Here is a 20,930-nt window from a genome sequence, read left to right as displayed (position 1 = left end):
TGAGTATCCATTTACCTCACCTTTCTTAAACTCACCGTCTGTATGTCCCTCACTCTCTTTCCCTCTGCAGGTTCTAGTTGTACTTTAAAGTCTCTGATGCTTACAATGAAAAATTCTAGGATTCAAACAGATTTGCTAGCCCCTATGAAATGCCCCCCAGTTCTACTCCCTTGTGTCCCTGAACAAAGAGAGTAACAATCAGCAATGCTCCTGGGAATCTCTGAATAGGAAGAGAGGTTTCAAATAGTAGGGAAAGATCAAATCCAATCTTCAGACCTTATTCTGAACTATCGCCTCCATTCAATTCAACCCAACACTTAACTATGCAAACCACTGGGACTAATCCTATCAAGAAGTCATTTCTACTTTAGTCCTGATTACCTTTCTCTCTTCTGGACTCTTACAAAATCTATGGTCTATGCCATACTAATTGCTCTCAACTGTATTCTTTATATCGTGTGCAATAAGTTCTTACGCCACTGGAAAACAAGTTTAATGGTGATCAAATCTTTCTATCTGCCCAAAAGAATAGATGAATGCTTAGTAATAAATATTAATTTGAAATATATTTTTGAGCATTTCCTTTGTGTTACCACTGAATAGAATTTGTGGATGTAAAATATAAAAAGCAAAGGTTTTAAAGACTGAAACATCCTGCTTCATGTCCTGTCCTCTTGTGCCCCTTAATATACACATTTGAACTGATCATCAGACTTCCCATTCAAATTGTGGAAATTCATTTCCCAAATTCAAAGAATTAGTCAACAGTAGCGCCCCTCTCCCCAAAGATCCCTTTATACAACAAGACCCTCCATGACCAGAAGTAGAAGTGCAATGATTTCCATCATTTCTGAGGTAGTGTTCACATCTGCAAAGAACAAACAGTAGCCCTTGAATATGAGGGAGCTAAAAAGTTAATGGAGTTGGTTGGTTGGTTTCCAACTAGCAAGAACTCAGAAGCAGATATGTTAGTATTTTGTTATCCAAATGGTTAGTATAGTTAAAAGAAAAAATAAATGCAATGGAAACTTTAAGCCATACCTTCCCCAGAGACTGATCTGAACTTGAGAAATGGCCTCTCAGAGAACCCTAAGAAGCCTCTGCTTCCATCTTATGTTTCATATAGGGTAATTTTTCTCTCTACTACTATATGGATTCTGCTTACAGAAAAAGAACCAGGGCAATCACCAGCTTCAGGGAGAATTTGGGAGGGCAAAAATTAAACTCTGTTGTTGAATGGTTTTCTTTATAATACTGAAGCCACCATACAACATCACTAAATAATACAAAGAAAGCACACTCCAATACTATGTACTTCATTTACTTCATCCACCCATCACCTCCACCCACCCATCACCTCCACCAAAAGAAACTTAAAACAGGTTGAGCCACACACAGTATGTCTGATCTGAAAGTATTTGTGACACAGCAGCTTACTCTTGCAAATTATTAGCTTAATAGTGATTTAAAATATAGTCACAGGAAAAATAGACTATTCTGGGGAGTAAAAGGCAAGTGGGAAAACCCAAACACTTTTTAAAGAAAGACAACAAATATACTCAGGCATAAGATCTGCCATCAGAAACATTTTCTTTTTCTTTCTTTTTTTTTTTTTTGGTATATTTAAAAAACTTACCCTGAAGAGATTTTCCCAATCCCTGGCCCAGCTTCCACCCATGTTTCTGGAGTAAGCGATGTCCAATATTATCCTGACAGACAGAACAGAGAGACAAACCAAAAATATTCCAATAATATATTCTTCCCTTCCTAGTGATATTTAAACAGGTGATGAACAAGAGATAATTCTACATATATGCATGCAAAAAGGTGCTAATAATAGGGTAAATGTGCCCAATAAAGGGGGCATTAATGTAAAAAGAAATACTGGCTAGTATTTTATATGGGAAGAACATACAGGGTAAGGGTCCTTTCTGATGGTGTGCTGGGCAACTTTTGTACATAACACTTTTAAAAGGAGAAAAAAGGGAAGGGGAAAAGGGGAAGAATACATTTATGAAGTTTAAAACTAACATTAAAAAGCAAAAAATCAAGGTACTTATACAATCATATCCACCACCTAGACAGCACCACTTTATAAGTTTTTTAAAGAAAATCTACATTGTGTTTAGTTATTCTGCTTATGTGTCAGGCTTTCATGATACAAAGTAAGTTGTAAGTGTAAGACTGCCCCACCACTAGAAATGAAAACACAATCAGAGCAAAATCCAGGCTAGACTTGATTGGTTTTTTAATATATATATAAATATAAATATTTAACTAGCATGCAGCCAATATTAAACTGAAAAAAGTGAGGTTAGTAAAATAAGAAATTAAATTGATTAAACAGAAAAATAAAATGAGCTCAAGCACAGACTGAGTGATGCATTTCAACATGTAATCTAACAAAAATACTAAAATGTTAGAATGAAACAGGCCTAGCAGTAAGTTAACAGTAAAGAACCATTAGTGCATGTAGGGGAAAAAAACCAATATACATAATGTCTCATCTTCCTAGGAGCACAGTGGAAAAGATCTTTCAATGTAAACCACATGAAAAGACACCAGAAACAACAATTAAATGTCAGCTTTTGTGTAAGGGTTCAAGATCTTAGAAAACTCTGCAGACCTTTGTCCAATTCTTTGCTTTTTACAAATACTGCGAAGTACAGAGACAAAGCTAAAATAACCATTAACACTGTATAAGATAAAATGATGTTACTCATCCAAAAGAAAACATTTAAAAATTTTAAACACAAAGTGTTCTGTATGCATTAAAATGTAATTTATAACATTAATTGGGTATCACCATTTGAAAATAATCTCATATTTCCTGAAATCAAATTATGAAGTCAACTAAACCAATTAGTCTCTGAATTAGAATCAAATCTCATATTAAATTGCTTTTATCTTCCAGCTCCATATTCAACGGTAAAATGCTCTTCGGAGTTACAAAGGAAAGAAAAAAATTATTTCACTATTATATTCTCTGACAGTAAGTTACAAAAGGAAAATTAAGCCTCCCCAATGCTCTGTTTAAAAATTTAAAAAAAGGTCAACTTCCTTCTATGAGTTTATGACAGGATGCCAACTGGAAAACTGGGCTGAATTTCATTGATCAGAGGAACAAAGATCGGGATACTTTAAAAAAAACAAAAAGGTGGCAAATGATAATGAGAAGTCTGTTTCTAAAACAAAACATGCAATTGTTTTAAACCTATATATACAAAATCATTACTGTGCACAAAAGGTCACTAGAGATTATTTTTTGCTAGCAACTTAAGAGAATGAGAAAATGCTACAGCTATGTGTAATCCCAGTATAGAATGCCTAACTATTTATAAATAACTTTATCGTTAAAAAAATTTTTGTAAGTCTTAATACAAGTAATGTTAGCAGAAAAGGAAGATAAAGAGGCCTTTATAATACTACTGTGGAAATAAACTTACCTGTACATAAAATCATTGTTTTACATCATCGTAACTCCTACAACTGAATTAACTATGGGAAGGACAAGGATAGCAGAATGACTCTAAGATTATGTAGCTGATGGAAGTATTGTTTAATTTTTTAACAGACTAATTTTGTAACTATACTTGGCACAGATTTACGGTATTAAACCATGCTGACAAAAATTGTTGTCCCTTTTTTTAATTTAAGAAAACTCACTCTTTTGGCTAAGTGGAGATGAGACATTATGCTGTGTTATATTATGAATGCACTAAAATAAACAGACAGATGAAGCAGTATGCTATTTCCAAAAGCAGTGCAAGTGGAGTGAAAGCATTTCCATACGAACCTGGCTTTAAAAACTGGGCTGTCAAAAGAACAGTTAAATGTAACACAAAGTAAGAAACTGTCCAATCACTAACGGTCTTTTTTTTTTTTTGTCTTGTTTTCAATTCACTGCTTGCAATTAATGTATTTATTAAAGAAGAGTGAAAGCATAAGTAAATTCACGAGTCAAGACCAGCTGAGAGATTCAAGAGCAGCGTGTTGTGACTGACAACAGTGAAAGGAGAAGCAAATGTTAAAGGGAGAAGGAGGAAAAAGAAAATTTAGGGTTATACACATTAGCACCACTTTTACAAAACCACTCAAGATGGCTGTCACCTTCTCAAAAAAACTATTGATACAAAATGGCAGTGGTATTTCTCTTCTAAAACTTTAGGTGAAAACTGTTCTTTAATTAAATCTACTTCCCCAAGTATGCACAGGGAATGAACTGTCAGGGGTTATATTAAAATTATTAACATGCCACTCTGTGTCCTTGCAGTTATAACAAACGCAACAAAAATAATAGGCGTATCTCCCAGAAAGTCTTCCCCTCACCAACCTCCTAGATTAAGTGAATGACTACTACAGAAAATCTAAACCTTTCCTATCATTTCAGCCTATCTGCTTTTGGAGGAAAAAAGGCAGTTCTGTGACTCTGGAGAAACGACTAGTATTCATTATGGTCCTTTTTCTTACCAAAAAAAGAAAAAAGTTTTATAAACACTAGTCAAAACTCCAACAGGCTTAAGGATGATGGGTAACAAGAAAGGCACACCAAAATACCTTATAACAAAGTAGAACAAAGCAGACTTGTCTAATCTGAAGTGATCAAAATGTTCATTGAACTTTCACTGTGAAAGAGCAAGGGATTCAATGGCCAGCCCGTGAAAATCATTAATCTACTCTCTCTGGTTAGGTTGCCAATTATTCCCGTGAATGTTATAACAGTAAACTGCAGTAAATAATTTGTAGTCCTAACAGGTAATCTAGACCTAACATGGGCAATGAGTACTATTTAACTTCTGAAATAGTAACAATTTACTATTTTGGTCACTGTAATAGTCACTAAAAAACTTTCAGTTTTTTATTTTTAAATAAAATATATAATTTGCGATTTAGTTATAATCTCATAGAAGCAAAAATAAATAATAGATTTTATTTTTTCTTTTTTAACACAGCCTGGTTTGTGACTAACAAAGGGGCATGTACAGTGACAGGCTGTTTATAATTTAAATGCACATGGAAGAAATGCAGGGAAATACACTATTAATAAAGCAACTGAACTTTGCCCAAGGGAAGTAGGCAAAAAGCTGGTTTTCCACACGATTCACAGAGCTCCCACAACCTGTTTGTTTTTTTTGTTTCAGGCCGTGTGGCACGGCCTGTGGGACCTTAGTTCCCCGACCAGGGATTGAACCCGGGCCCTCGGCAGTGAAAGTGCAGAGTCCTCATCACTGGACCACCAGAGAATTCCTCCCACAACCTATCTGTTAGTCTCTGTGCTTGAGACTCCAAAAATGGTGGCAGTGCAGCATTTTCTTTGGCTAGGCATGAAGTTTTTCTTAATTTTGGTTAAACTATGAAGCTGACCTAAAAACTCAAACTTTTTTCACCTAGATTATGTAAATTGGCCTTTACATTTTTTATATTTCTAAACTTAAATTAAATTAAATTTTATATTTTTTATATTTTTTTTATATTTTTTTATATATATTTTATATTTTTATATTTATAAATTAAATTTTATATTTCTAAACTTAAATTAAATTAAATTAAAGTGCCATATTTTAACCCTTTTTCCTCTGTATTATATGTGAGAAAGAATATAATTTTTAAATGGGAACATCATTTATAGCAAGAAATGTATATTATAAACAACTACCAATATGCTGAAAACACAATACCAGCCAAAAAACAAAAACAAAAAACCAACTCATTATTGTTTCATCCATTCCTCGACATTTTTATTAATTAAATACCAAGTAGAAAACTTTCCCAGGAACTTTGCTCCATGAAGCTGTATACCACCAGAGTAACAATGATCATTTTGGCAACAGCACCACCAATCTGTATAATGGGAGCCTGCCAAAATACAGATTAAAATTTACTTCACCGTGTGGGGCTGATTCCACATTTTTAATAGGAAATAGAATATCATGTCTCAAGAGAAAACTATACTACAATTATGTCAGTGACTAGATGAATACTAATTCCACACTGAATTTTCTTTTAGTTGACAGCCACATTCAATTTATACCATTTAGCTCATTTTCAACAGTGACAAAAATGGCAAGTCTCTTGAGTGGATTGTAAGCTTTGCTGATTGTGTATTAAAGACTCTAAGCAAAAACCAAGTGCTACTAGGTGAACCCATGCAAACAACAAGTTGTAAAAATTCCCAAAACAAAAAAATCTATAGCTCACTACAGATGACACAATGAAGACTAGAGAGAAAAGCCATATAGTAATGCTACACCATTCAGCTCCAAGAAGCACATTATTTATAGTGCAGTCCACATATGGTCACTGCTAAATGTCAAATCAGCAGTCTTACGGAGTTACAGTTTGGAACTAGTGGAGTCCACAGATCTAAACAGATATGCAACATGACAAAACCCACTTATACAAATACTTCTAAATCCCTAGATATGCAAAGGAAACATCAGCAACTGGAATTTGAAAACTTAACATTAATTTTTAAAACCTGCTCGGTCAACCTGACAACTATACAGACAGAATTTTAATCAGTCAGGTAGAGCAAAAACCAAGTAATGGCTGATGGGTAGTTTTACTTCCAGCTGCAACAATGACAACATATTTTAAGTCTATGGTGCAGGCATTTTAACTTTTGGATAGCTTATAATCACTCTCCCATCTGACTTCTCATCTTCTTTCTATGATAAAGATCATAAAGGACCATATATCCTAAATCACATCAACCAATTCTTGGATCTATGGTGGAATCCTAGACTGGCCTATGGTTTTAGTTTAAGTTTTATTTGTTTTCTAGACATTTTATCTTTAAGTATATAGAGGTCATCATTATAGCTGGGACCTAAAAATCTCATAAAGCAATAACTTAAAATATAAGTTCTAAAAGTTTTTTGTAATGAGGGTAAAATATTAATACTTCCTACTTTCCTTTAATTCAGATAATCAAGTTGTCTGGCAATTCTTTAAAAATTTTCTTAGAACAGTGTTTTATTCTTGACCAGAAATTTCACTGAAAGATATCTGGTTGGCTGAAGTAAAGAAGGGAAAATAAAACTTTATAACAAAGATTATGAAATACTTTACAAATGCTGGATTTTGATGTGTTTTAAACATTTCCTGATTGAAACTGAAACACCTGTAATCATCTCAGGAACAAAGCTAATAAGCTTCAGAAGTTTACCAAAAGCATAATGCATTATCACATCTTTGTATCTCATTTCCCATCTTGCCGGTTCGCAACAAATTTACCCTATTACAAAACCAAAGGACCTTAATCCTATACTCACAATAACCCTTCACAAGGGCATATTCTTGGCACAAACCTGTGCAGAGACTTCCTCGGTTACCAGCTGCTGCAGATTACCTTTGTTAGAAAAAAAAATGACTAGACCTTTAGCTCCTGCAGTGATCTGTAGACTCCCAAAGCTGCATATTTCCAGCCACTTTTGAGTTGCATGCTGTAGCAAAACAGTCAGCACCTCTCAATAGATATTGCTGCAGAGAAAGATTTTAATTCAGCAGAGACTCTTTCTGTGTGTTAGAAACAACGCCATTTCCCCCTAAAAACAAGATAGCTCAACAAGATAGCCAGCCAGCCAGACATGTAACTAATATACACTTATTTGGTGAGCATTCCTAAGGTGATAGGGCACTTGGGGGTTACTACACTACCTATTTTGATGCCAATCATTTTAGGACTTTCTTTTAAAACTTTAAATTTATCCCCAAATGATTTGGTAACAGAAATAAAATCCCTCTCTTTTTGTCCCACTTCTATCTAACACCATGTCGGCTATGAAGCTCCTCTCCCCTACTACCTAAACTACCACATCACAAATAAAGCATATTTTAATGTGTTTCCGGAGTAAATTTTCATTGTAAGTATAATTTATTAATATACATCTCTGAACATGTAACTATTCATAAAAATATAAATATCTAGTCTGAGTACTATATACCATTTGCTATTTTTAGTGGAGAAGATAATAACCATTTAATAAATAAGGCATATATCAATTCCACTCCTACTTGTTGAGATTACTCAGTCCGACTGAATTCTGATAGTGTTCTCCCTATGACATGTGCTAGAAAAATTCCTGGACAGTGTGAGAGGAAAAAGAGCACTAGTCCCACATGCCAAAGGAATGACTTTTCCAAAAATCTTTAAAGGTAGCCCTAAAAGAAGGCTTTAAAATGTTAAATATCATTTAATTTACTGCTTTTAAAAAAACTTTCTTGAGTATAATAATAATGACTACTAGGCTGCAAACTTAGTCTAGCTAAATTTCCTGCTACTGTTGAGTTAGAGTACCCACAGAATTATAGCTTGTATAATATTAACCAACCATGTACCTTGTAGAATATGGTACTTGGACCTTTCTTCTGACAGCTATCTGTTCTTAAACTTTGACCCAAAGAAACATTTAAATAAAATGGAAAAATTAAATTATTTTTCAAGTACAAGGTATTGACCTAGCTAGCCTACAGATTTTATTGTAAAACTCTACCTTGTGATAATTCCCAAGATGATATAGAACAAGGCAACAACTTCAGTGATTTTTAACTTAGCAAAGTGGGCTTGGCATTTTATCCTTAAATCAAAACAAGACTGGGCTTTCAGCACATCAGGTGTGAATTCTCCCTCTGCAGCATTATCACATGCGTCATCAATTACTGCCATGCCTAAGTCTAGCATCATGCCAGCACATTAAGACAGAGGTACTATATGCAGTGTTCACTGGACCAGAAGAACAGAAATAAGAAGGGGAGGTGGGGGAGAAAGAAACCCTAGAGAAGAAATTAAAAAAAGGCAGACCGTGCAATACAAACCAGATCATGGCTGCTTAGCTAATATGGGCCAACTGCTGTGGAAGAAAAATGTCGAACACCCCAAGTTGTGTAAATTTCTGTAAACATCTAAACACACACACAAACACACACAACACCAACCTAATTAGGAACATAAATATATGTTGATCCTTTACTATGGTACAGTTATGAAAATAAAAGCTAAAGTTAAAATATCTGCTCTCTAAATTGCCTTATTTTCCTGAGGGAGGAGGAGAAGCTAGTGTTTCTTAAAGGGAGAAGGGGGATGTCTTAACTGCTATAGAGATTCTCTCTTTGATGATTTTTCATTCAAGTTAACCAATAAATTCCTGAAACCCTTATTAAATACGTACACTTAAGCACAAATATTAAATACTGACAATACTGACAAGTTTAGACATTTTAACAATGGGCTGTGTAATCTGAAAATAAAGGGCTTTTCAAAATAATGTTCAAAAGTTAAGAGTCAGGAAAATAAATCTCCTTGTTCTATTGCTTTGCATCAATATTTAAAATTAAGTTGTGTGAAAAGATACAATCAACTTTTGACAAACACCAGACATCTCAAGCCACAGAAACCAAAATTACCATGTTTCACAAGAGTCTGGTAAATAAAACATATTAGTCCTTAACTGTTCCTAATGGAACATTTCACACATGATTGTGTTGCCCAGGAAAGGTGAAGCTTTTTAAAGGATCAAAATACATTTTACTCCTTTATTCAATTTACAAAAACACTAAACTTCAACTTGCTATCTTTAACAGGATATCAGTATGGGCCAAAAATGATATTTTTCCATCGAAATTCTAAATTGTCTCTAGATTTTTCACTGATTTCCCAACATATTAAATATTAGATTACAACCCAAATTCTATTTGATTACTGTAGGGCATGCAAGACCTCTAAACTGTACTATAAGTTATTAATAAGTTTAACTTCATTCACATCAAGTGTCACACGAACACTACCTATCTGTGACCCAAAATTAAGCACTGATCTTACCGATTCTATAGGCTTGTCAAGTGATGCTTGTTCAATTTCCAAATGTCCTTCTTCATACTGATCAAAGTGATTACCCTGAAAAAACAAGACAACAGTTATTTTTTCTGAAAGCAATAAATGCCAAAATTATTAGTAAAACTAATCAAACTAGGGGTTATTTTAACTTTTCATTCTTTTTCCGTAAACAATCAAACTATGCCACAAATTCAGACTTTCTTAAATTTATAAAAACAATCAGAAGTCTAGATCTAATAATGTGAACTCGTCTTCCTATGATGAACATTGAAACTGCTAACTAAAACATTATCAACCATTTGGGCTATCAACTCTTTCATAGGCTGACTGTATTAGGAAGACTGCAGAATCTTAAAAACAAAGGGCTGTATTGTGTTTCACTTTTCCTAAACAATCTTGTGCTACAGAAAATAAACCCTAACGGCAGAATGCAAATAAAATCTGTATCACAATACTCTTCAATGTTGACAACATTGCTTTTAACTAAAACTGCTAAAACATTCAACTTTAAATCATCAAGTTCTAACTCCAAAGTTTCAAGGAATTCAGAAACAATCTCTTGACACAGTATCCCAAATACAGCTATTCCTCTAATGATGTGCCAAAAGAGATAAGCATGCCTGTATAATGCCATATTTGACCACAATCAAGCAAGCTGTCACTGCAATTAGAATAAGTCAAAACAGCTCAACTGAGGATAGGTGCAGACAACTAGGAAATTCTCTCTAATCCTGGTTTTCTCTGCTCCATGAGAAAGGAAGAGCCCATACTTTGGCTTTAAATCAGAGTATCAATTTTCCAGTTTCCTTCGTGTTACAAAGTAGAGGGTATGAGGATTTGTGAGTCCTGAACTGACCTAAGTCAAAAGACTAAAGACTTCAGTCTAGCCTAAATTTAATTCAGGTGTGGAGTGGTATGACAACTTGAATGTTAACCTAACCAAAAATCACTTTGCTTTTTCAAAGTAAAATTTCAGTTGAAAGAATAAAGCTTAATGATAGCAACTCCAACATATAGTTTGCCACACTGTATCATAAACATCAGGTTACTTGTTTCCCTCACCAGAATGTGAAGTCCCTAAGGAGAAGAATGGTGGTCTTGTAGTGAAGAAAAAGTTCTGCAACTAGACAGTGGTGATAATGGTCGTACAACACTGTTAATGTATTTAATGCCACTGAACTGTGCACTTTAATATAATTAAAATGAAAATTTTTATGTTATGTGTATTTTACCACATTAAAAATAATAAAACTGTGTGGTAGAGTCTATCCAAAAAAAGAAAGGAGTAATAGGACAGGAGTGGGGTTTCCAAAGACAAAAAGCTAATCTTAAAAATGGAATAGGATTTAACAGCAGGTATCCCTTCCAAGAATGAGAAAAAGCAATCATCAACAAACACTAAAATGTGAAAAAATAGCTATCAATCTTGAAAGTCTGAATCTTGAAAGTTTTAATCTTCAATATTTTGTCCAACGATCTCTTTAAAATAACACCTGCCTCTTGGCATTTTAACTTCTATTCCAACATTTAAAAGTTTAACAGTTACTTAAAAGGTGTTAATTGCAAAGTACAGCTAAATTCCGAAATAATAAATATCCAGATAATTAGATTAACTCAAACCTCACAGTATTATAGAACACCAATGTCCAGCCAAATCTCATAGTTCTCTTTCATTCTATAGCTTGATATGATCTAATTTTAAAAGAATAATCTCGGGCTTCCCTGGTGGCGCTGTGGTTGAGAGTCAGCCTGCCGACGCAGGGGACGCGGATTCGTGCCCCGGATTCGTGCCCCGGTCCGGGAGGATCCCACGTGCCGCGGAGCGGCTGGGCCCGTGGGCCACGGCCGCTGAGCCTGCGCGTCCGGAGCCTGTGCTCCGCGGCGGGAGAGGCCACAGCAGTGAGAGGCCCGCGTACCGCAAAAAAAACAAAAAAAAACAAAAAAAAAACAAAAAAAAGGATAATCTCAAACTACCAACAATAATTGGGTACTATTTTTAAAATAATTAAATCTTTAGAGTAGTTAACTTAGGACAACCGTGTTTCAAATCAAAGAAGAACTGCTCCCAAATTTATCACTATCAAAAATGATATAATAAAAGCACAAACACTTAAACAGATATTATTAGTGAACTACCAAGTAATTCTACAAAAAAGAAAATGCCATCTGGGAAAACCCATTCCAGTTCATCCTTAGTACACGAGAAATAACTCGAGTTTTTCCAAATAGATCATGAATCATTAGCAAAATCTTTTTTTGGGTGGCCGAGCCACACAGGATGTGGGATCTTAGATCCCCGACCAGGGATTGAACCCGGGGCGGCAGTGAAACCGCAAAGTCTTAAGCACTGGACCACCAGAGAATTCCCTACAAATTACTGTTCATAAATACCAGATTCTAAACACAGCTAAGTTTTCAAATCATTCTGCATCTATCTAACACAATACAAAAGAGCATTAATAATACAGTTTGAGTCCAGGAAAAGATCCACACATTTATGTTTTTTTGAAGTACAGTTGATTTACAATATTTATGATTAACTGATTGACAAAGGTTCAAAAACAGAGAAATACGTATTTTCAACATATGGTGCTAGAACTAGGTATTCATATGCAAAAAAATGAGCCTCAATCCATACCTCACACCATAATAAAAATATAACTCAAAATGTATCACAGACCTAAATGTAAAACCTAAAATTATAAAATTTCTAGAAGAAATATACAGGAGAAAATCTTGGTGACCTCGGGCGAGACAAAGATTTCTTAAGATACAACCCCAAAAGCTCAATCTATAAAAGAAAATATTGAAAACCTGGACTGGGAGAAAATATTCACAAATCTCAAAAGACCTGTATCCAAAATACATAAAGAACTCTCAAAACACAATAATAAGAAAACTCAGTTTTAAAGTAGGCAAAGATTTAAACAGACATTTCACCAAAGAATATATATAGATGGCAAGCACTCAACATCATTAATCATTAGGGGAATACAAACTAAAATCACAAGGTGATACCACTATGCACCTATTAAAATAGCTTAAAAAAAAACCCCCAACAATATCAAGTGCTGATGGAATTGCACAGAAACTCTCATAGATTGCTGGTGGGAATGTAAAATGGTACAGCCACATTAGAAAACAGTTTGGCAGTTTCTTATAAACTTAAACATATACTTAGCAAATAACCCATCAATACTGTCCCTAGGTATTTACACAAGTAAAAGGAAAAACCTACGTTCACACAAAACCTGCCTGTGAATGTCTGGAAACGACTTAAATGTCCCTCAACTGGGAAATGGATTTAAAAACTATGGTTCACCCGTACAATGGACTATTTTTCAGCAATATAAAGGAAAAAACTACTCATATAAGCAAAAACATGTATGAATTTCAAACACATTATGCTAAGTGAAAGAAACCATACTGAGGTGTCATTTTGTTTATATAGCATGTGGAAAAAGCAAAATTAGAGAAAATAAAACTGACCAGTGGTTGACAGGAGCTGTAGACTGTGGTGGTGGCTACACTATGATACAGTTTTTAAAAATATTTATTTATTTATCTATTTACCTATTTATTTATTTATTTTGGCTGTGCTGGGTCTTAGTTGCTGCACGGGACTTCTTAGATGCAGCATATGAACTCTTAGTTGCGGCATGCATGTGGGATCCAGTTCCCCAACCAGGGATTGAACCTGGGCCCCCTGCACTGGAAGGTGAAGTCTCACCCACTGGACCACCAGGGAAGTCCCCTATGACACATTTTGTTAAAACACAAACTATACACATTTAAAATGGGTAAATTTCACCTATAATGGAAAATAATCTGAAAAAGAATATTTATATGTATAACTGAATCACTTTGCTGTACACCTGAAACTAACAACACTGTAAATTAACTATTCTTCAATTTTTTTTTTTTTTTTTTTTTTGCGGTACGCAGGCCGCTCACTGTTGTGGCCTCTCCCGTTGCGGAGCACAGGCTCCAGACGCACAGGCTCAGCGGCCATGGCTCACGGGCCCAGCCGCTCCGCGGCATGTGGGATCCTCCCGGACCCGGGCACGAACCCGCGTCCCCTGCATCGGCAGGCGGACTCTCAACCACTGCGCCACCAGGGAAGCCCCAACTATTCTTCAATTTTTAATAAATAAATAAATAAAATGGGTGAATTTCACTATATCTTAATTATACTTTAATTTTTTTAAAAAACTGAAAAAGGGTGGGAAAAGCCAGTATTTCTACATTTCCACCCTTAAAAAAAATATTTTTTAAGCATTAAAAAAGCTTAAATCCTATTCTGTAAACACACTATAGTGGTAGTTACTTGCATCTATACATGTGTTAAAATAAAAATCAATATTACTGATAGTTTTTAAAATTAAATAAAACAAAGTAAAAAACATGCAGACAGCTCTAGAATACATACGAGGCCGATTCTAGAGGTTAACTCAGAAACCTAAGTGTCTAAGAGACAAGAGATGAGATGGAGGCCCCGTTTTTAACTGCATATTTTTTTCTTTTGAACTTTATACTTAAATACTCTTATACTCATACCCTAATAGAAATCATAATCATTTTATGTTTACCTCTCAATATTTAAAATGAAAGCTATATGTATTTTTGAATCAATACCACTTTAAAATAGATTTTAAAATATTTCCCCAGAAATGTATTTTAAATAGTGTTGATTCAAAAATACATATAGTTATAACACAGACGTAGAGAACAAACTTATGGATACTAAGGGGGAAGGGGATGGTGGGAGGAATTGGGAGATTGGGACTGACGTATATACACTACTGATACTATGTACAAAGTAGACAACTGATGAGAGCCTCCTGTGTAGAGCAGGGAACTCTACTCAGTGCTCGTGGTGACCTACATGGGAGGGAAATCTGAGAAGGAGGGGATATATGTGTATGTATAGGTGATTCATTTTGCTGTACAGCAGAAACTAACACAACATTGTAAAGCAACTATACTCCAATAAAAAGTAATTTTTAAAAATGTTTAAATAAATAAATAAATATAGTTATGCATTATGTTGCGTTACTTTGTGACTTTTTTCCCAGAAGGAAAAGGTAAGAGGGGGAACACTGGGAGAAGAATATCACATTTTCCACAGCTATTACAAATTTAAATTGCAGATGATATTCACGGTAACACTTCTTTTATATTTTAAAAAGTAGAAACTAATGTCCAACAGGGGAAGAGCTTAATACTATTTTATTAATGCAACAATTAGGGAGTCATCACAAAAGTTTTAAAACTATATAGAAATATGTTAATTTGAAATTAAATGGAAGGGGGAAAAAATCAAAAAGACTGTGTAAGACTATGTGGACAAGAATTAAGCAGTGTTAAGCAAATGTGACAGGAGCTGGTAAGTATACCTGAAGAAAAACATCTGACAAACATCTAAAATTTAGTTTTTTGTTTTTTTGTTTTTGTTTTTGTTTTTGTGGTACGCGGGCCTCTCACTGTTGTGGCCTCTCCCGTTGCGGAGCACGGGCTCCGGACGCGCAGGCTCAGTGGCCATGGCTCACGGGCCTAGCCGCTCCGCAGCATGTGGGATCTTCCGGGACCGGGACACGAACCCGTGTCCCCTGCATCGGCAGGCGGACTCTCAACCACTGCGCCACCAGGGAAGCCCTAAGTCCTATTTTTATTACTAATTTGCTGTTTGATCTCATACAAATCATGTTATAGTTCTCATCCATTCTGTACTCATTTATAAAATGAATTTGAACTAGACACTCTTTTATGTTGTTTCTTGGTCTAAAATTCCACGAATTTGCAGATTTAAACTGAATTAAATGTACCCTATAGGAAAAAAAGGCTGACATTTAAAATTTGTTACTACAAAAACATAATTACCATCAATTTTCACAAAAGCAAAATGTTAACCACAAAGCCAATAATCCTTGGTGGTGAAGCATAAAACATCTTTCATCTACCACCAAAATAAACGTGATGACATGAAAATCAAGTAAAAGCTAGCAATAATCTAGGTGACCCTGGGTTTGGTATTGACTTTCTACATACTACACCAAAGGCATGATACATGAAAGAAATAATTTATAAGTTTGGACTTTATTAAAATGTGTAACTTCTGCTCTGTGAAAGACACTGTCAAGAGAATAAGAAGACAAGGCACAAATCAGGACAAAATATCTGCAAAAAAAACCACATCTGATAAAGGGCTATTATCCAAAATATACAAAGAACTCAAACAATAAGAAAACAACTCAATTAAAAACTGAGCAAAATATCTAAACTGATACCTCACCAACAATTAAAAACTGAGCAAAATATCTAAACTGATACCTCACCAAAGAAAATATACATATAGCAAATAGTATATGAAAAGATGCTCAACATCTTATTTCGTTAGGGAATTGCAAGTTAAAATGAAATAGCACTACATATTAGAATGGCTAACATCCAAGACACTGAAAACACCAAATGCTAGAAAGGATGTGGGAGCAACAGGAATTCTCATTCACTGCTGGTGGGAAAGCAAAATAATACTCTGGAAGATAGTTTGGCAGTTTCTTACAAAACTAAACATAGCCGCCTTACCACACGATCCAGCAATTGCATTCCTTGGTATCCAAATGCGTTTAAAACTTTTATCAAACAAAATCCTGCACATGACAGTTATAGTAGTTTTATTCATAATTGCTATAACTTGGAAACAACCAAGATGTCAAATAGACGAACAGATTAACCGTGGTACATCCATGCAATAGAATATTATTCAGCGCTAAAAAGAAATGAACTATCAAGCCACAAAAAGATACAGAGGTATCTTGAATACATATTATTAATACTAAGTGAGAGACACCAACCTGAAAGGTTATAATACTGTTATGACTCCAAATATGTAACATTCTGGAAAAAGCAATACTATGGAAACAGTTAAAACAAACAAACAAACAAAACAAAACAAAACAGTGGTTGCCAGGGGCTTAAAGGGGAAGAAGGGATAAATAGATGGAGCATAGGAAATTTTTAGGACACTGAAACTGTTCTGTATGATACTATAATGGTGGATACATGTCATTATACTACATTTGTCAAAACCACTGAACTACACCAACAGTGAACCCTAATGTAAACTACAACCTTGGTTGATAATCATTTGTCAATGTTGGTTCACCTCTTGTAACAAATGTACCACTCTGGTGGGAATTGCTGATGACAGTTGATGTGAAGGGGGGAATGGATATATGGGAACTCTGAACTTTGAGCTCAACTTTGCTGTGAATCTAAAACTGCTCTAAAAAATAAAGTCTATATTTTTTTGTAAGTAGCAACAAAAAAAGTTAATAACTTGAGTAAACCCGTAGTCAAAATTTCTAAAGCATTTCTTCAAAACAGTATGTCCATTTTAAAACCTGACTACAGGGCTTCCCTGGTGGTGCAGTGGTTGGGAGTCCGCCTGCCAATGCAGGGGACACGGGTTCGAGCCCTGGTCCAGGAGGATCCCACATGCCACGGAGCAGCTAAGCCTATGAGCCTGCGCTCTAGAGCCTGCGAGCCACAACTACTGAAGCGCACACGCCTACAGCCCGAGCTCCGCAGCAAGAGAGGCCACTGCAGTGAGAAGCCTGCGCACCACAATGAAGAGTGGCCCCCGCTCACCGCAACTAGAGAAAGCTGCACGCAGCAACGGGGACCCAACGCAGCCAAAAATAAATAATAAATAAATAAATTTATTTTAAAAAAAAAACTGACTACAAAATTGTAAAACTGATAACAATGATTACCTCTAAGAAATGAAATGGAGAATGCAGCACTTTCACTTTTTACTTTGTTACAATGTAGCCTGAACTTTTAAACAGTATCCACTTTTATATTTGTACTACTTGTTCTGTTTTCGTTTTGGGGGTTTGGTTTTTTTTTGCTTTTTTAGAAGCTTTTTAATTGTTTTATTAACTTCACATTTTTCCAGGAGAATGGGTGAAACTGTACTGTTGACAGAAAAACTTAGATTGGGTGCCAAGGCAATCTCTAATTAGAAGCTGGTAACACCTGACACATGGAAATTACATAAGGTTCACAGCAAACGGATCAGTAAAGGCATATCAGGAAAATGAAAGGAAAAAGAAAACAACATTGGGAATCACAGTATTAATCTCAAGGGAAATGGCAGGAGTCAAGGCATAAGGCAAAATTCATCATGATGGTCATGGTGATTAGAGAGCTCCCCTACAAGTATACAAAGACAATTCCTCAACTGCAGCTCCCTAAGTTTTCTCCTGATTTCTCTCATCCCGTCCATTCACATTTCCATCTCCACCCATCCCATCACTGACCTGTCTACTGGGTATGGCCCACTGGAAATTACAGGCAACTCGGAGAGCCTTTCCCTGTGTATTATTTCCTGCTGGCTGGTGGCCTTCGCCCCCTCCCAAAGCGGGGGTCTTCCTCTCCATTCTGCATGGGCTGCTCCATTTCTTCATTTTCCTAGGCCTATCCTTGCTGTCTCTTGCTTCTCCGATTCTCGCCACGAGTGCACTACCGCAACACTTATACCCACAGACCTGCTCCACTTTCCCTGGAGGGATGAAGGCTGCTTTGCTCTGCAACTCCCAGTCATGTGAGGGCACCACGTCACCGCCAAGCTCACCCCCCAACTCCTGTAGCCAGTGCAGCAGGAGTGCACCCCTCCTGCCTCAAGCACACACACAGAAAACTCCCTGTATTACTGTTTTTAATAATACATTTTAATAAAGGGGGCACAATGTTCTAAAAAATTAAAGACGTTATTAGCACAAAGCTTCCTTACCTGTGACAAGAGGCTATTGGACTACATGCTATATCTAGGAATAAGATTAAAGTTCTACCTACAAGTTGAGTCTAACAGAATGTCTGGGAAAAAGTATTTTACAAAAAACACCCCATTAAGGGCATAATTTGAACAGTGCAAATCACCTTTTTTTTTTTTTTTTTTTCCCGGCCACACCACGCAGCTTGTGGGATCTTAGTTCCCTGACCAGGGATTGAACGCAGGCCACCACAATGAAAGCACTGAGTCCTAACCACTGGACAACCAGGGAATCCCACAAATCACCTTCAAAAGACTGAAAAAATTAGGGGACAAGGGCAAGGATGTGGAAATACTGAGTCCTTACAACAGTTAAAAAACCATCTTGTATAAACAAGCCTCTTCTCTCTTTATTTACATAAAAGGACATGTTATTCTAACCCAACACGTAATATTCACTAATTTTTTGTCATCTACTAGGAAGTGTTCTGGCACAGGACACATAGATAAAGAAAGAGTGCCTGGACTTAAGGAATATGCCTTATGGAGAAGGAAATAGCTAAACAGTGAATTACAATATGGTTAAGTGCCATAACAGAGATGTAAATGAAGAGCTGGGGGAGCACAGACTAGGAGTATCAAGCAAGACTTCAAAGCGGAGGGGGGCTGGATCATAGCCAGGTGCAGGTGGAGTGTGGAGACTCTTCTACTCTTCTACTGAAAAGTGTAAGGCTGGCTTTGTAGAGCACAGGATTTATTCTCTGATCTATGATTTACGCTATATGCAGCTAGTGGAGGTCTTTAAGAAAGAGAGTAGTATAGTAAGATTTGCTTTTTAAAACTGTTTATTAAGTTTTTTTAAGGAAGTGGGGAGGAGGACCAAATATACAGAAAACAAAGGGGGAGCTGGAAAAGATCAAAGACAATGGAGATTTGGAGGGAATTGCCTTGAAGACTAGATAGCTCCTTCCTCAAAGAAGAGTTAAGAAGGACTATATTTTTGTTGGGCATGAAGGTGGTCAAAGAAGATATATGAAACTCTTCCTTTTTCTTTAGCAAAGGAAGCAAGCAGTCCCTTGTTTCCCCCAAAACAGATCATTTAAAGCAAATCTTTCTTACCTATAGGAACAACGTTAAATTTTGGATCCATGCTCCTAATGAAGGCTTTTATATCAAGTAAGTCATAAATTTATCTAACAATGCCCCAAACACAAATGTACAAGTCAAAGGGTTTGCTTTAGAAGATTAAACAAATATACAATAAACATAAGCATAGGGCCCCACTGAGCTAGAGAATATATATAGGTACTTATGATAAATTGAAATACTTATTAAGTATTAATTACTCAAAATTAATGACAATTATAACATTAACTAAATTTTTGCTCAATGTCAAGAAGAGTCTAAGGAGCCATGACAACTAAATGTAATGTGATATCCTGTATGGGATCCTGGAATAGAAAAAGGACATTAGGGGAATACTAAGGATATCTGAATAAAGTTAATAATAATGTATTAAGGGACTTCCCTGGCAGTCCAGTGGTTAAGACTCCACGCTTCCAATGCAGGGGGGTGCGGGTTCGTTCCCTGGTCAGGGAACTAAGATCCCACATGCCTCTTGGTGAGGCCAAATGCTGCTGCTGCTGCTACTACTACTACTACTACTACTACTACTACTACTACTACTACTACTACTACTACTACTACTACTATATCAATATCGGCTCTTTAGTACAAATATGTCATACTAATGTAAAATGTTAACAGCAGGGGAAAATGGGCACAAAGTATATGAGGTGTTATGTGTATATATATGAACTCTGTACTATCTTAGCAATCTTTCTGTAAATCTAAAACTGTACTAAAATAAAAGGTTTATTTAAAAAAAAAAGTTTTGGGAAGGGTCAATACCACTCCATACACACAGACATGTACAGCTTCTTTTAGTTTTATAAAATACCTTTAGAAACCTCATCCTAAGGTTATTAGGATAAGCTCGTGAGATACTCAATACAGGATCTGGGAATCAGCTGAATTTAGGGGATTTTTTTTTTTTTATCATCACTATTTTACAAACAAGAGAACTGATACATAAACGGATACAGAGATTGTCACAAATTCACAAAGGCTTCTGATTCTTAGTCTCATATTCCTTCCACTACATTCCCATACAAAGCCCAAAGATTTAAAAAAATAACCTTGCCTCCATAATTCTGAAATAATATTCCCTATAGAAAGCAGAGTTAGTCAAAACCTAGTTATCAATATATAAAAGAGATAACTAATAAGAACCTGCTGTATAGCACAGGGAACTCTACT

At 35.7% G+C, this 20,930-nt stretch overlaps 1 protein-coding gene and 1 pseudogene across 3 annotated transcripts in view; both read right to left on the bottom strand.

Moving 5' to 3' along the window:
- GPATCH8 (G-patch domain containing 8) overlaps positions 1-20,930 on the bottom strand; it is a 96,914-nt gene that overhangs the window by 62,769 nt on the left and 13,215 nt on the right. The window contains exons 2-3 of one of the 2 annotated variants that reach the window (XM_082861373.1): positions 9,821-9,895; positions 1,637-1,709 (exon numbers count right to left, since the gene is read on the bottom strand). In XM_082861373.1, the coding sequence (XP_082717499.1) occupies positions 1,637-1,709; positions 9,821-9,895 (148 nt within the window). Of the gene's footprint in view, positions 1-1,636; positions 1,710-9,820; positions 9,896-20,930 lie in introns of those variants that run through there. The other variant, XM_082861374.1, reaches the window with a different exon arrangement.
- Positions 18,000-18,660, bottom strand: LOC309976004 (protein BEX3-like; annotated as a pseudogene). Its single transcript has one exon. The product of its transcript is annotated as a protein BEX3-like (transcript).

Source organism: Leucopleurus acutus (assembly GCF_964270905.1).
Source record: "Leucopleurus acutus genome assembly, chromosome: 19".
Lineage (NCBI taxonomy): Eukaryota > Metazoa > Chordata > Mammalia > Artiodactyla > Delphinidae > Leucopleurus > Leucopleurus acutus.
The sequence above is the reverse complement of the archived record's forward strand: the minus strand, read 5'-3'. Positions and strand labels throughout refer to the sequence as shown.